The sequence below is a fragment of the Gracilinanus agilis genome, chromosome 1, assembly GCF_016433145.1.
Source record: "Gracilinanus agilis isolate LMUSP501 chromosome 1, AgileGrace, whole genome shotgun sequence".
In the NCBI taxonomy this organism is placed as follows: domain Eukaryota; kingdom Metazoa; phylum Chordata; class Mammalia; order Didelphimorphia; family Didelphidae; genus Gracilinanus; species Gracilinanus agilis.
The window spans coordinates 222,078,855-222,094,944 of record NC_058130.1 but is presented as its reverse complement, the minus strand read 5'-3'; the positions used below and the strand labels follow the sequence as shown (position 1 = coordinate 222,094,944).

Below are 16,090 nucleotides of genomic sequence, written 5' to 3'. Positions count from 1 at the left end.
AAGATTTTAATAGTGTTTTAAGAATTATGAAGAACTCTACCTTGGACTCAGAAACTTCCTAGCTGTGTGACCCTGGGCAAGTCACTTAATTCCCATTGCCAGCCCTTACCATTCTTCTGCCTTGGAACCAATTTACAGAATTGGTTCTAAAACAGAAGATACGGGTTAAAAAAAAAAAAAGCACTTTACCTCTATTGTTTGATTCTTCAGATGAGTAGTTACTATTACTAAGCCCATTTTACAGATAAGGAAATTGAAGTTGAAAGGTTAACATTTTTGTCTAGAGTCACATAGCCACTAAGCATGTGAATCAGGTTTTCAATGCAAGCCCTTCTGATTCCAAGTCCCATCACATGCTGCAGTCTGCAAACTATTGCCAAAGGGCCAAATCTGTCCAGCTGGTTGTTTTCTTATGGCGGAGCCAGAATTGCTTATTTTATACTTTTTAACGCAATAAAACCTTTTTTTTTAATACAAAAAAGATTCTTAGCTTGTTGTCTAAAAAGATATTGGACGGGATTTGACCAGCTCTTTGGAGTTAGTTTGTGTGGTCTAGGTGGTCCCTAGAACCTTTCTGGGGATTATTGAGAAGTTAAAACTGTTTTCATAAAAATATTAAGATATTATTTGCCTAATAAAATATTCTTCTTCCCTTTTCCAACTACGTGTCTGTTTGAGACTGGATTCTCTTCAGAGATTTCAACCAAAACAACATATTGCAACATATTGAGTGCAGAAGCAGATTGAGAATCCAGCTGTCTTCTGTTAAGCCTATTAAATCGATTAAAGAGATATGCAAAAAAATGTAAAACAATGCCACTCTTCCCACTTTTTATTTTTGTTTTGGAATAGTTAATTTTTATAAAAATTTGTCAAGCTGAAATGGGTTTATTATTATTATTTTAAATGAAGTAACACAATATTTCAAAATTAGTTCATTTTAATGTCTAACATGGTATAAATATATATATATATATATGTGTGTGTGTGTTTATATTTCTACAACAGATATAACTCATACAAACAAAAATTCTTTGGGGTCCTCAACAATTTTTTTCTTTTTTTAATTGAAAACTCTTACCTATCTTAGAATCGATACTAGTTACTAGTTCCAAGGCCAAAGAACAGAAAAGGCTAGGTAACTGAGATTAAATGAGTTAGTTGCCTAGGGTCACACAACTAGGAAGTGTCTAAGGTCAGATTTGAACCCAAGACCTCCCATCTTCAGGCCTGCTTCTCTATCCCCTGACCCATCTAGCTATCCTATCCCTCAATAATTTTTAAGAGTGTCAAGTGGTCCCAAAACCAAACAGGCTGAGAGCTTTTACTTTGGCTTCCTTCAAATCCCACCTAAAAGCCTACCCCTTCTTTCATAAATCTTTTCCATTTCTACTTATTTCAGGTATCTTCCTTCTGTTGATTAGCTCCAATTTATTATATATATATGAATGATATATCTTGTTTTTACCTAGCTCATCCATTAGACTGGGAGGAGGTTCTTGAGAACAGGGACTGGTCCTTTTTTTAATCTTTCTTTGAATCCCTATTAATTAGCACAGTGCCTGGCACATATGGCTGAGCAACTAGGTGGATAGAGTGCTGGGTCTAGAGTCAGGAAGACTCTTCCTCCTGAGTTTAATCTGGCCATAGACACTTACTAGCTGTGTGATCTTAGGCAAATCACATAACCTCGTTTGTCTCAGTTTCCTCACCTGTAAAATGGGCCAGAGAAGGAAATGGCAAATCACTCCAAATATCTTTGCCAAGAAAACCCCAAATGGGGCAGGCGAGTCTAAAACAACCGAGTAACAAGAAATGGCAAATAAGTAGATGCTTAATTAATGTTTATTTACTGACTGGCTGACTATGAAATGCTGTCAATGGATGGATCCATAGCTATCATCTAGTCCGGTGATAACAAACCTATGACATGTGTGTCAACACTGACACATGTGTAGCCATTTTCTATGACACACAGCCACATACAGAGAAGTATGATGCTACATGCCAAGAATAAAACATTTGCTGTAGTGTAGTGTAGACACTCTGTGCACTATAGATGACAATTCTACCTGTATTAATTTACCCATTTTGGTTTATTAAATACAGTTATATATTACAAGTATACATTTTTGTTATTTAAACTATAAATATCGTGAAATTATGTTTTTTTCTCAAAGTGACACACCACCCGAGTTATGCTCAGTTTTTTGGCAAGTTTTGACACGCCAAGCTCAAAAGGTTGCCCATCACTGATCTAGTCCAGTGATGGGCAAACTACAGCCCGCGGGCCAGATGCAGCCCCCTGAAATATTCTATCCAGCCCCACGATATTATTCCTAATCTGAATACAATGAGTAAGATACAATACAATGAAACTCCCAAAGAGTTGCCTTAGAAACAGATGAGCATTTCCTTTCCTTTGGCCCCTCTTTTACAAAGTTTGCCCATCACTGGTGTAGTCAATTGAAAGAGAACCAGAGCAGTGAAGCAACTTGTCTTGCATAGAGTGATGACTATTACAGTGATATCATGTCATATATGATTCTCATATCCTACAGGGATCCTTGGCTGCACAGACTCTTGATTCCCAATTCCATGCTCTGCTCTTCTACCATCCCCCTCGATTTCCCGAGTGGTCAGGGTTGAGTTAGACTCCCCAATCTAAGGTCTGACAGAAGACATGTCTGCTATGAGTCAGCCATGGGCTCTCTATCTCTTGGGGTGGGGGGGAATGTGTTGGGTATTGATTAGACTTACAAGGAAGATCAGCATAATTCATCAGGAACTCCAGCCTCCAAGCTGCCGTAGAGATTTGTCTCCTGAGTTTGAACACGGTTACCTCACTGGCCTTCTTTAAGAATGCACTGAGATGCACCAATTCCTCAGTGTTGGTGGGGATCTCACTGACTTTGTCTGCGATCATATTATACTGGCTGCAGAGGCTAGAGAGGAGAAAGTAGAGGGAGTAGCAGCTCCTAAAAGTACTATTAAAGACCTATTAATTATATAGATAATTATATAGATAAAATTATATATATTACATAAAATTATATATATAGCTATATATATAATTATAAATATATAAAAATATAATAAATATATAAAATAGATTATATAAAGATATAATAAATATATCTTTCTAGTTCCATTCTTTAAGGGCAGCTAGGTGGTGCCGTGGATAGAGTACTAGGCCTAGACTCATCTTCCTGATTTTAAATCCAGCCTCAGACATTTACTAGCTGTGTGACCCAGCACAAGTCACTTAACCCTGTTTGCCTCAGTTTCCTCATCTAGAAAATGAGCTGGAGAAAGAGATGGCAAAGCACTTCAGTATCTTTGCCAAGATAACCCCAAATGGAGTCATGAAGAATAGGACATGACTAAACAACAAAGTCTCCATTCTTTAGAAAGTTTATTTGTTTCTTCCTCCAAAGGTGGTTTCATTGGACCCTATAGGGGACTCTTGATAGATGAATTCTCTCCCCCAAATCATATCAATATCTCTTCTACAGCAAATACAGATAGAGAGCTGCCTGGGGCATTGAGATGGGGAGAGGAAAGAACAAGCTTTTATTAAGCACCTCCTTTGTGCTAAGATCTGTGCTAAGCCTTTTACAAACATCTCATCTGATCACTAGGAAACCAAGTGACTTGTTCAAAGTCATAGGGCCAGTAGATATTAAAAACAGTCAAGTTTTTCTAACTGTAGCTCTTCATCCATTTCGCCACACTGCCTTACCTCTTAGTGGTTTATAGTTGGACTATTTGTAACTGAAAGCAGCTTCTCACAAATGCAATGGACTGAACCAAACAGAAATCATTAAGCATTTTCTACACCAACAGTGTGTCTATGTGGAATCTCTAATACTATGAAATTGTTTCATTTAACCGTTTTGCAATAAAATGTTCCAAACAATGCATTCAATCAGATACTGTATCTCCCCTGTAGAGTACATTATGAGCCCAACTTCCATGAGGTCTCACTTTTTGTAAACAGTAGCCACTGGAAATATATTTCTAATCCAGCCAGTAAGAAAAGGGAATTCCAGAATCAGTCCTTTCCAAGTAATGGAGGTCAGTGAATAGCATCGTGGATGTTGGGAGTTGTATGGAGATACAAAAATAACACATACACAAAAACCTGGCTTCCCACCTCAAAGGCATTTACAGTCCTAATAGGGAACAAGAAGGCAACAGTTGAACACTTTTGGAGAAGACACAATCCAATAAGGTAAAGACTAAGAATTCCTCTAAGAATTTTGGCAGGGTTACATGAGATGAAAATCTGAGGCTGTTCTCTGAGACTAAATGAAATGAATTGCAAATATACAATGGCTTGTTTTAAATTTAGATGATTTTCTCCTAAAAATAAATATGCCAGACCGATTGTATGACATCACTTTCCTGGTTAGTTCTGGAATCCTGGGGTAGGTGTTACCCTAGGCAGGAGAAAAGCTCATGTGAGAACCCAGCTTCCTAAAGGCTATGTATTACTAAATGATTTGAAAAGTCTTTACTTGGAGAAAGTTCCACTCAAAAAACAACTTGGGCTACCTTTGAAAGAGCACAGGCAATTTGGGCAAAGAAAAAAGGACTATTGACTTAAAAGGCACCTTGGAAGCCATTGAGTCCAACTTCCTCATTTTACAGACGAGGACACTGAGTCACAAAGAAGGTTAAGTGACTTGCCCAGAGTAATATAGTTAGCCAACTTCTGAGGAAGGATTTGAAATCAGGTCTTTCTAACTCCACTCCAGTATTTTATCCATTGAACCATCCAGCTGGCATGGAAATCTTTCCATTCTTCCCTCTCTTTTTCTCTATCCAAAATATAAAATCTCATTGCATTCTCCCCCTAGATATAATTTTTTGCTTGGATCTTTGAAAGATTTTTCCTGATACTTTAACACCAGGGTAGAAGCTGAAAGAATTCCAATATGAACAATAACTAACATTTATATAGTGCTTACTAGGTGTCAGGTGCTATGCTAAGTGCTCTACAATTCTTATCTCATTTGATCTTCACAACAACTGTGGGAGGCAGGTGCTATTATTATCCCTATTTTAAAGATGGGGAAAGCAATCAGAGGTAGAGTGACTTGCCCAGGGCCACAAAACTAGTAAGTGTCTGAGGTTGGAGATGAAGCTCAGGTCATCCTGACTCCAAGCCTCATTTGCCTTCCCTTCACTCCTAATTACTTCTTCTGTACAAATCTTCACAGTAATTTCTCTATAGAGAATAAAAACCGTACCTGCTATTCTGCTCCCGGTTTTCATCAACTTGGAACTGAATCAGCTGGTTTTTCAGACTGTCACACCGATCACAGAAATCTTGATTTAGACTTTCGGCATCGAGACAGAACAAGGCCAAAGGAACTGTGATGTGCATAGATGCAATTTCTCCTCTCAATTTCTTCAAGCTCTCAATGTACTATAGGGGGGAAAGGAAGTATTCTATGGCTTAGCTGGCCCTCTGGGCATTACCAAGTGTACAATACTGATCATTTGGCAGGCATTATAAAAATATTTGTAGCTGGGTCATTTGGGGTTAATGTCATTCAAGTGCTCAAGGTAAAAAAATAAGGCTTCTTACCTCCACAAAATCATCTAGATCATGGTATTTTGAGAGAAAAGCTTTAACATCTTCTTTTGCAGAGTTATTCAAAAGATTTCTGTATTTTTCATACACATCTAAGTATCTTCCAGATCAAAGATACAAACACATAAACAAAACACACCTTACAGTCAGTGGTGATTGACTCCCAAGCATGACTATCTATCCTCCCCCCAAGCCCCTCAAAAAGCAACCAACAAAAACTAGCAAAGAGAAATTCTTTGATAAATAGAGTTGATGGATCTAAAATAGGTAATAAAGGGGGCAACTGGATGGCTCAGTGGATTGAGAGCCAGGTCCAGAGGCAGGAAGTCCTAGGTTCAAATATGGCCTCAGCCACTTCCTGTTTGTATGGCCCTGGGAAAGTCACTTAACTCCCATTGCCTAGCCCAGTGGTTCCCAAACTTTTTTGGCCTACTGCCCCTTTCCAGAAAAAAATATTACTTAGCCCCCTGGAAATTAATTTTTTTTATTTTAATAGCATTTAATAGGAAAGATAAATGCACCTGTAGCCATCACCACTTCCCTGGATCGCTGCAGCAGTCACCAGGGGGCAGTAGCACCCACTTTGGGAATCACTGGCCTAGCCCTTAACATTCTTCTGCCTTGGAGCCAATACACATTATTGACTCCAAGATGGAAAGTAAGGGTTTTAAATAAATAAATAAACAAACAAACAAACAAACAAATGAATAAATAAATGAATGAATGAATAAATACATGAATGAATAAATAAATAGATAAATAAATGCAGTAATAAGATTTAAGACCAAGCCAACTTACTTTTTGGGGCCTATTTGGTTTTTTACAAAAACCTCTTTCGTTTGCTTCATAAAATCTGAAACTAATATTTCATCTGGGCAGACAGTCTTAAGAGTCAGATTATCCCCTTGGAGCTCTGGGAAAAGGTTCAATTCTACCTAAAGGACATAAATGGAACTATGTTTTCACCAAGAAAGGGAAGTAACCCTGAATACAAGGACTTTCTCACTTTAAAATGTTATCCCCTATAATGCATTATTAATACCCCAGGGATGATCCTTACATTTTTTTTAATCATTTCCTGTCTTTGAAAGTGGTCAGGCCACCAGCCCACCTTGAAGGAAATCTTCCCTAAAGAAAATTTCAGACTCGGTAACTGTGGCTAAGGCGAAAGAGAAGGAAACAAGCATTTATAGCCAAGCACTAGGCTATACTCTACAATTATTATCTCATTTGATCATCACAAGGACTCTGGAAGGTAGGCACTATTTTTATCCCCATTTTAGATCTCAGGAAACTGAGGCAAGCAGAGGTTAATGACTTACCAGGGGTCAAAAGGCTAGGGAGTGTCTGAGACTAGATTAAGGAAACAATAATCTAACATCCTAGAAACTGGGAGATAAGTTCTAGGAAAATGTTTATAAGTTAAAAGATCGAAATCACTTCATATGAGATGGTGCTGAGGGACAGAGCTAAGGACCATGTTAGAATTTAATTAAGCAATTTGTATCAGGCTACTCATTATTTAGGAGACATTGTTTGACCTGGGGAAAATCTGAACTTTGAAACAAGAAGACCAATATATGTTGTGGTAGAGTAGAAAGAAATTATTAAATCATTTTTGATTTAATGGGAAAGTAACATTCCTATATGGTTGTCTGAGAACCCAACTTAGCAAAATTATGAAGGATAAGTAACTGACATGGGTTGATTACATGGAAGGAATGATTTGCCTTGAGCAACATTCATTCAACATTTATTAAAAGCAAGTTAAACAAGGATAAATAAGATGAAGATCTTATTCTTGAAGAATTTGTAATCTGGTTTTGAAGATAAAAAATGATACAAATAAACACAATATAAATTAGAACGTGATAAAATGAATGGAAGAAGTCCAAATAGGGTGCAAGAAGAGATGCAAGAAGGGAAAAATCACTTTGAACTTTGCTTGGAGTGGGGATGAACAAAAGAAGACTCTGAAAGGTTTGATACCTGCACTTTTCATTGCCCAGAAAAAGGAGGCAACCCTCTAAGATTTAACTTGGTCCATGAAAACCTAAAGATTGAGTTCTAGGATATAGATAATATAAAGCTAAAATGGCAATGCTCAGCAAATTTACAGACCCCTTAAAATAACTTCAAAGCCAATCTAGGAATCCGTGGGTTGGAATTTCATCCATGCTTTGGGGAGAATCTGTTAATTATAGAACAACTCTGGCTGAACAAACTATCACCATATTGAAAGAACAGGCAGAGAAAACCCCATAAAAAGCTTCCTATAAATAAATCCTCATTCAGTTGCCAACAACATTCAAATAGGTAGTTTGTAATGGCAATTCACCATTTGAGTTTCCAACAATAAGAATGTCAGAATTCAGAATATTCTTGTAAGCAAGTATGAAGAGAAAGGGAAATTTTGTAGTGATATGCAATCAATATATTATGTTTGTTAATTCCAGTGCTTACTAACTGCTGTGAATGAACAAAATACTAGTCGCCCTCCTATATGAGGAAAAGGTAAAATGGTTGAAAGAGTATCTCTCTACTCTCTATGTTTTCAGGAACAATGCAGTGTTTCTTAAAAGATTAGAAATACTTTAGGAGGAACCTGGGTTGCTCAGTGGATTGAGAGTCAGGCCTAGAGATGGGAGGTCCTAGGTTCAAATATGGCCTCAGACACTTCCCAGCTGTGTGACCCTGGGCAAGTCACTTGACCCCCATTGCCTACCCTTACCACTCTTCTGCCTTTCAACCAATACACAGAAGTTAAGGGTTTAAAAAAAAAAAAAAGAAATACTTTGAAGGGGGAAAAAAGAGAGGAGAATTTTAGAGGCAGAAGGAAATGCTAAAGGGTAAATACTGACCTAATTTCAAAAGAAAGAAAGAAGATAGAATCTTTAGACTATAGACTATATATAGATGACTTCAATTCCTGGCAAAAATATGGAATATATTATGGAAGGGATGGTTTGTAAGCATTTAGAAAAAGAAGTGATTATTAATAACAGTCTAGCTCCTTCAAGAATGCAATTTTCTTTTTTGACAGGGTTATTTGACTTGTATGTCAAGGGAATGCTACAAACACAGTAAACCTGAATTTTAGAAGATCACTTGACAAAGTCTCTCATTTGTCCTTTTGGACAAAATGGAAAGAACTGAGTTAGATGATAGTGAAGTCTGGTGAATTAAGAACCAGTTGGAGGATAGGGATAAGACCTAAAGAGGGTTCATATAATAATGGTTCAATGTCAGACTGGAAGGGAAGTCTGTATTAGAGTTTCCTAGGGATCTGTCTTTGATATTAGGCTGTTCAATGTTTTTTATCAATAACTTGGATAAAGGTATACCTGAAATTCTTATTAAATTTCCAGATAACATGAAGTAGAAAGGGATAACAACCAATAGGGATTCAGATTCAGTATTCAAAAAGATTTCCAAACCTTTGGAAAAATTTAAAAAGAGAAAATTTAGTAGGGAAAAATGTAAGCTTCTTTTAACTTGGGTCTAAAAAAATATCAACTTTATGAATACAGGATAAAGTCATTATTGCTAGATAAGTTTATATGAACTCTGTGTGTGTGTGTGTGTGTGTGTGTGTGTGTGTGTGTGACAACCTGGAGTGTTTTGGTCCCTCTTCTTTGCTCTTTCTGAACTTTCCCTTGATGATCAACTTCCAAGGGTTCAATTATGATCTTCAGGCAGATGAATTCTGAATCTATTAAGCCTTATTTCCCTCCTGAGGACCAATGCTATATTACCAGTTGCCTGCTGGACATTTTTTTACCTGGATGTCCGATAGGCATCTCAAACTCAATATGACTAAAACAGAATCCATTATTCCTGAACCCACTACTCCTTTACTTGGATTCTCTATGTTTGTTGAGGGCAATACCATTTTTCCAGTCACCTAGATTCATAACCTTGAAATCAGTCTCCATTCTTTAATCTCTCTTACTTCCTTTACTCAATACAATCAGTCAACAAGTCTTGCCATTTCTCTCTCCAGGATATCTCTTGCATCTGTTCCCTTCTTTCTACTCACATGGCTACCTTACTTTGGTTCAAATCCTTCTTACCTTTTTCCTAAACTATAATATAATAATAGATTTTTTTAAAGAAATACATTTATTTTATTTTTTAATTAACAAGAATTTATTTTTCTTTCCCTTTTCCTGCCACTGGAAAAAAAAACAAAAACAAAATCTTTGTAACAAATAGGCACAGTTGAGCAAAACAAATCCCCACATTGGCCATGTCCAAAAAACATAAGTCACATTTTTCATTTTGAGTCCATCTCTTCTTTGTCTGAAGGTGAAGAGATGTATCTTCACCAGTCTTCTGAAATTATGGTCAGTCATTACAGAAATGGCCTTCTAATTGGTCTCTCTGTCTTTAGTCTCTTCCCTTGCCAATCCAACTTCCCACACAGATACAAAACTGATGTTATTAGAGCATATGTCTGACTATGTCATTTCCCTACTTAGGAAGCTCCAAGCTTTTGTTTGGAATTTAAAGTCCTTCCAATCCATCTCTAAATTATCTTTCTAGGCTGACTTCTTCCAAAATGAAAAAATCTAATGAAAAACTATAGGAAATTACTCATTACACACCAGAGTTGCACAAAAGTAAACCAAAAGTCCTGGATAATAGGAAAGGGAGCCACCCACAAAGCCAGTGCAAGCAACCTAATAGCCTAGCAACATAATTAGAAATGAATAGAGATGCATGTAGTTAAGTTAACAAAGAGTGAATTTTGTTTCAGCCTTGTTGAGTTTGAGATGCCTTCATAGGATATCCAGGTTGAAATATCCAGTAGGACTATGTTCAGGAAGCAACAAAAATGTGGGTCTTTCAAGAGAAATCGGGGTTGGGGATGGGGTAAAAATTGTGTGTGTGTGTGTGTGTGTGTGTGTGTGTGTGTGTGAAACTAGATACCCCTGGCAGCATCACTAACCATGAAGCATGGCAGCACTCAGATTAAGATAACTTAGGTGCCAAGCACTCTGTTAGAGTCCCTAATACTGTGTTCTGAGATGCCATAGAGGGACTAGAAAACCTACCACCCTGAACTTCAAGGGCAGAAGTCAGGGCAAGATAGAGGAGTAAACCAAAGAAAATGGTAACCAATATAAAAAAAATTATTTTAGATTGAGAGATGCCTCAAAAGCCAGTGGAAATTAGCAGGGATAAAAAGAATGGGAAAAGGTAGAATCTAAGGGAATTCCTATCCATTGTAAAATGACTGAACAATGTACTATAGGAATGCAATGGAGAATTACTAAACTGTTTGATAAAGTGAGACAATTTCAAAGAACCCTGGGTGATATGAACTAATATAGAAAGAGTGATCAAAATCAGGGAAAGAGTTTTTAAAAGATCAACAATGGAGTCAAGGAAAACAATTCTGAAAGACTTAAGAACTCTATAAAAAATGAAATAACCAATGTCTTTCTCCAGAGGACTTATAATGAAGCATGGTTTCCATTCCTTACAGAGAGATGATGAGCTGCATCTCATCTGAAGGAATGGAATTGCTGATTCACATCTCATTCAAGCCCTCAGAGCAGAAGAGAAAAGGAAAAGAGGGGGAGGGGAGAAAGAGGAAGATTACATCAGTTGGTTTTAAAACTTAGAAGGACTGGGAAGAAAGAAGACTATCTATATATATTCTCTAAACTAGATACCATAAAACAACATTGGCAAAGTATTGGCACATGTGCCCAGCCAGAAGGAGGGATCTGTTCTGCTCTTCCTCTTCCCAGCACTCGAGGACATTTTTGCATGCCCCTCCCCTCTGTCCAGCTACCCAAAGTGAGCACTTCCTCTGCTCTCTGGAGTAATGTGGGGAGCTCATAGGCTACTTAAAATTGCAGTCTGGGCAAACTAACTTGAAAGCCTTTACCAGTGCTGCCATAGAATATATTTACAATGAAAGAAGACTATCCCATTGAGACAATTAGAAATAGGTTACAAAACACAAGAAATGTTCAAATTCTAGTTAGCAGGCCAGAAGAACCACAGATTGTAATCCAAGAAGACCAATTTGATTGCATAAGAATCACTGAGACTTGTTGTGATGAAATTCATGACAGGAATATGTCTCCCATTGGTACACAAAAGAAAATGAACAGACAGAAGGCAGGGTGGGGTAATAATGTATATTTAGAAGGCTATTAGGAAATTTAGGAAGTGGTGTAGAGGGAGGGGCAAGCATGGTGGAGAACATACCTATTTCATCCTACAGACAGACATTACTACCACAGTGATCCTCCCCAAATAGAGTACAAACACCTTAAGGTCAGGGCCATTTTGTTTTTATATTTATATCTTCAATGCCTAGAAAAATGTCAGCATGATAGGCAAATGAGATGTTTGTTCAATTGGACTGAAGTTAAAAAGAAATTTCAACTCAGATAGCCAAAAGAAGCCATATCTGGGTATGAGGACAGTCTTTTTTTCATTTAGAAAGACAAAAATTGATAAGATATACAGTCAAAGTTGTTTTGCCACAGGACATAGACGGGGTAAACTCATAGTTGTTTACAGATTCCAGTAATAAAAAGACACTGTTTAAAACTCAAAAGGATCATTTTAGTGCAAATAAAAGTATAGGAACCCTTCTTGTTCTCATTACACCTTGCCAGGTTAGTTGGGGTAGAATCAAGATGGTGGCTTAGGAGTGGCAAAATGCAGAACCTTCCTGACTATCCTTCCATGTCAATCTTTAAAAAGTAGAAGAATCTAAAAAGGCAGAAATCCAAACCCAACAACAAGCAGAGTCATGGGACTCTCCTGCTGAACACAACTTAAAATGTAGGCAGAGAGAGTAGATTCCACAGTATAAGGGAAAGACCAGAAATAAAACTGGGCTAACCAAATCCCCCTCTTCCACTACTGCAGTGAGACCTGTGATAGGACACAGGCTGACTGTGGGATTCTGGGGTGAAGGCTGCATCCATGATGGTGTGCCTTGGCTCCACCATGGGAGTTTCAGGCTTTGATGGGGGCTGACAGGGGTAACCACCTGGTTGGGCACCCTCAACCTCCATTGCAACTGGCAAAGATTTGGCCTCAGGGCAGATTAGCTCAGCAGGTCAGCTCAACCAGTCTAATCCAGTATATAAGCAGAGGAGAGAGAAGACTGAAGATTCCCTCCAGGGCATAGCACTTAAATGCTCAGGTCCAGTAAACAAAGTAGCAACTTTATAGTCCACAGGGAGGGAAAAAATATATGAGCAAACAACAGAAGAAAAAGAAGGAAATAATGATTGACAGTTTCTATGGAGATAAGAATAAAAAATAGAAGCAACAGAGGATGATGGGATCCAAGGAAATTCAAACAAAACCTCAAAAAATCCTGGGAATTGGACTCAGGCTCTGGAAGAGCTCAAAAAAGAATTCAAAAAATCAAATAAGGCAGGTTGGAGAAAAATGAGAAAAGGAAAACAATGGTTTAAAATAGGTCATCTGGAAACAGAGGCACATAAATTTAAAAAAAAATAGTGTCTGAAAAGCCAGAATTGATCAATTGGAAAATGAAGCAAAAAAATTAAAGGATGGTAAGAATGACTTAAAAAGAAAATGGACCAAAAGGAAAAGGAGGATCAAAAGGTCATGGAAGAAATTCAGTCTTTAAAAATTAGAATCGGGTATTTAGAAGCTAATGACTTCACAAGACACCAAGAAACAATAAAACAAAATGAAAAAAATAGAGAAAATAGAAAAATATGAAATACTTCATTGAAAAAACAACTGACCTGGAAAATAGATCCAGAAGAGACAATTTAAGAATTATTGGGGGGCTTCCAGGTTAAGATGGCAGCAGAGTAAAAAGCAGCTGCTTGACCTCTCCTAACCCACACATATAGGACTCCTCAAGAAGACATAAAAACAAATCCAGACGATCGAAGGGACTCCACAACAGGGCACAGCATTAAAGGTACGTGGAATCAGGGCACTTCCATGCTATAAAGGGGTAAAATAGCTCTCACTAAAACGTGAGCTGAGCAACCCACACCCACACACTACCTACAATGCCAAAGCCAGCTCAAAAGAGTTAGAGCAAGTTTGGGGCATCCATTAAGTCATTGGCAGCTCCAGGGCCTGCTCCTGAGAGCAGCAAGTCTTAAGACTCCAAGAGGCTAAAGAACATGCGGACTTTGAACACAGACCCTGAGCGCAGGCACGGACAAGGATTCTGAACACAGGCACAGACTCGGATCCTGAGTGCAGGCTTGGACCTTGAGTGGGAACCCAGTGCAGAAGGGTGCACAACTGTGGAAGCAGTGCCCTGAGATTGTTAAAGGAACTTCAGGCAAAAGAACAAGCAAGGGGACCACCAGGAGGCTTGACCCTGAGAACAACTATAGTCAGAGATATTGCTAGAAGGAGGAAGTTCAGAATCTATAATCCTGGAAAGTAAAGGACTTCCTCTACTACTTTATGAAATAAAGCACTTAAGAATGTAGTAGACCTGACTGAATTGATTATCAATTCTGAGAGCAGGGAAGGAAAAAAAGGAGACAACATAAATCACATAACTTTCGAAGACTTAAGTGAAAATTTGTTATTAAAATAAAAGAAAGAAAAAAAGAATGTAGTAGTTAGTGTTGGAATTGGAGTTAGGAAAACCTAGATTCAAGTCCCACTTCTGACACTTAGTAGCTATTTGATTATGGCAAAACACAACCCCTGTGAACTTCAGTTTCCCAATCTGTAAAATGAGGGAGTTGGACTAGATTTAAGTTCCCTCCTACCTCTAGCTCTAGAATCTACTCACAATCTCTTAAATTAAGATATTAGCAGAGCCCAAAAGTATACATTGGTTTTTTAAAGACTTCATTTTATGAAGAATATGTCAATAATAGGTATTAAAGGAATTTAGAAATGCTTTGAGAGACTGCTTCTGAGAATGTTTCTAACTTTCTAATTTTCTTTCATCAGCCTTGGGTTTTAGAAGGTAACCTTAGAGAAGACAACTATGCACTCTTACTAATATCCCTTGATGCTGTCATCAAAGACTGAAGAGATATTTTATAGGTTCTGTTATGTTCCAGGAAGTCTTCCTTCACCTTGGTTGATATTTTCCTAAACATCCCAAACCCCTCTCTATGAATCATACTTTACCTTAGGAATGTTTTCAGAGCTCTTAATGATTTCCATGAAGCAGTTGTATATTATACCCCAACATTGTTCAAAAGATGGTTGAAAGCCAATTGTTGGTTCTTCCACTTGAAGTTTCATAATGATTACCTGAGGGATGAAGAACTCCATCGCGTTATAAGGGGGCTCAAAATCATTCCCATCCTCAAAGGAGACAAAGAAAGAATAATAATTAGAAAGTGAGAAATCCTGTAACTAATGTTGAGACTACTTGCTTTTGGCTTATGTTTCTTGGAATTGGTGTGAGAATTCAGTAAAGAGGTGATGACCTGAATTCAGGTAGGAAATCTACATTGGCATGGCTAGTTATAAAGAATATTGGTAGCCAGTTTCAAGACACTGTACAGTAAAAATGTGGCAAATGAATTTTTTGAAGGAAAAGGGAAGAAGGTTGGCAATTACTCCTACATTCCACTTACTGAAAGTGACACTTATCAGTGAACTACTATATTAAAATATTCCTACCAGTTAGGTGGCACATCGGAAAGAGTACTGGACCTGAGGTCAGGAAGACATCATCTTTCTCAGTTCAAATCTGGACTCAGACATTTACTAGCCGTGTGACCCTGTGCAAATCATTTCACCGTTTGCCTTAGTTTCCTTGTCTATAAAATGAGATGGAGAAGGAAATGGCAAACTACTCCAGTATCTTTGCCAAGAAAACCCCAAATGGGATCATAAAGTGGCAGACATGATTGAAAAACAACTGAACAACAATAAGACCATATTCCTATATGGCTGTCAGGAAGTCCTTATGAAGTAGTCAGATTTTAGAGAAACCTCTATCTGCCTATCTTTTACTTTAAGAAGTTCTTTCTAGTTGCCTCCATTCTTTTTAGAATCACCTACAGCCAGTTCTAATCCAATCCAAGTATATTTGTTTCAGAAAAAGTCTTCAGAGGTTATTTTAAAAGAATCAATAGACTACAATTAGGTTTCAGTAGCCTTGGTTCTGTTTATGGAGGGATCAGAAATGCTGATTTCTATAGCCTCCTTTGAAGTACTAATTAACCACCTGTTATAACATTTGGGTGTCAGTCTGGAGCTGGAAAGGATCTTAGAACCATCTATTCTAATCCCTTCATTTTATAGATGAAAACACTGAGAATCAAGGAAATTAAGTGACTTTGCCCCAGGTCACACAGATAAAAAGCACTAGAACCTGTTCTCTTCCCTCTACACCAGTGATGGGCAATCTTTTAGAGATGGAGTTCCACGCTCCGCCCCCCCCCACCTCCCAGACCAAGTGCTGTGGCCATGCTCCCCACCTCCAGAGACCACATTCTGTGCTCCTCCTTCCACTGAGAACCAGGCTCACACTGCTTCCCA

General features: G+C 37.9%; 1 protein-coding gene across 1 annotated transcript in view; it reads right to left on the bottom strand.

The window, feature by feature from the left end:
• The window catches only part of DNAH3 (dynein axonemal heavy chain 3), a 218,215-nt gene that overhangs the window by 163,554 nt on the left and 38,571 nt on the right, over positions 1-16,090 (bottom strand). The window contains exons 11-15 of the mRNA XM_044657457.1: positions 14,726-14,905; positions 6,401-6,537; positions 5,597-5,702; positions 5,256-5,434; positions 2,761-2,945 (exon numbers count right to left, since the gene is read on the bottom strand). Of these exons, the coding sequence (XP_044513392.1) occupies positions 2,761-2,945; positions 5,256-5,434; positions 5,597-5,702; positions 6,401-6,537; positions 14,726-14,905 (787 nt within the window). The remainder of the gene's footprint in view (positions 1-2,760; positions 2,946-5,255; positions 5,435-5,596; positions 5,703-6,400; positions 6,538-14,725; positions 14,906-16,090) is intronic.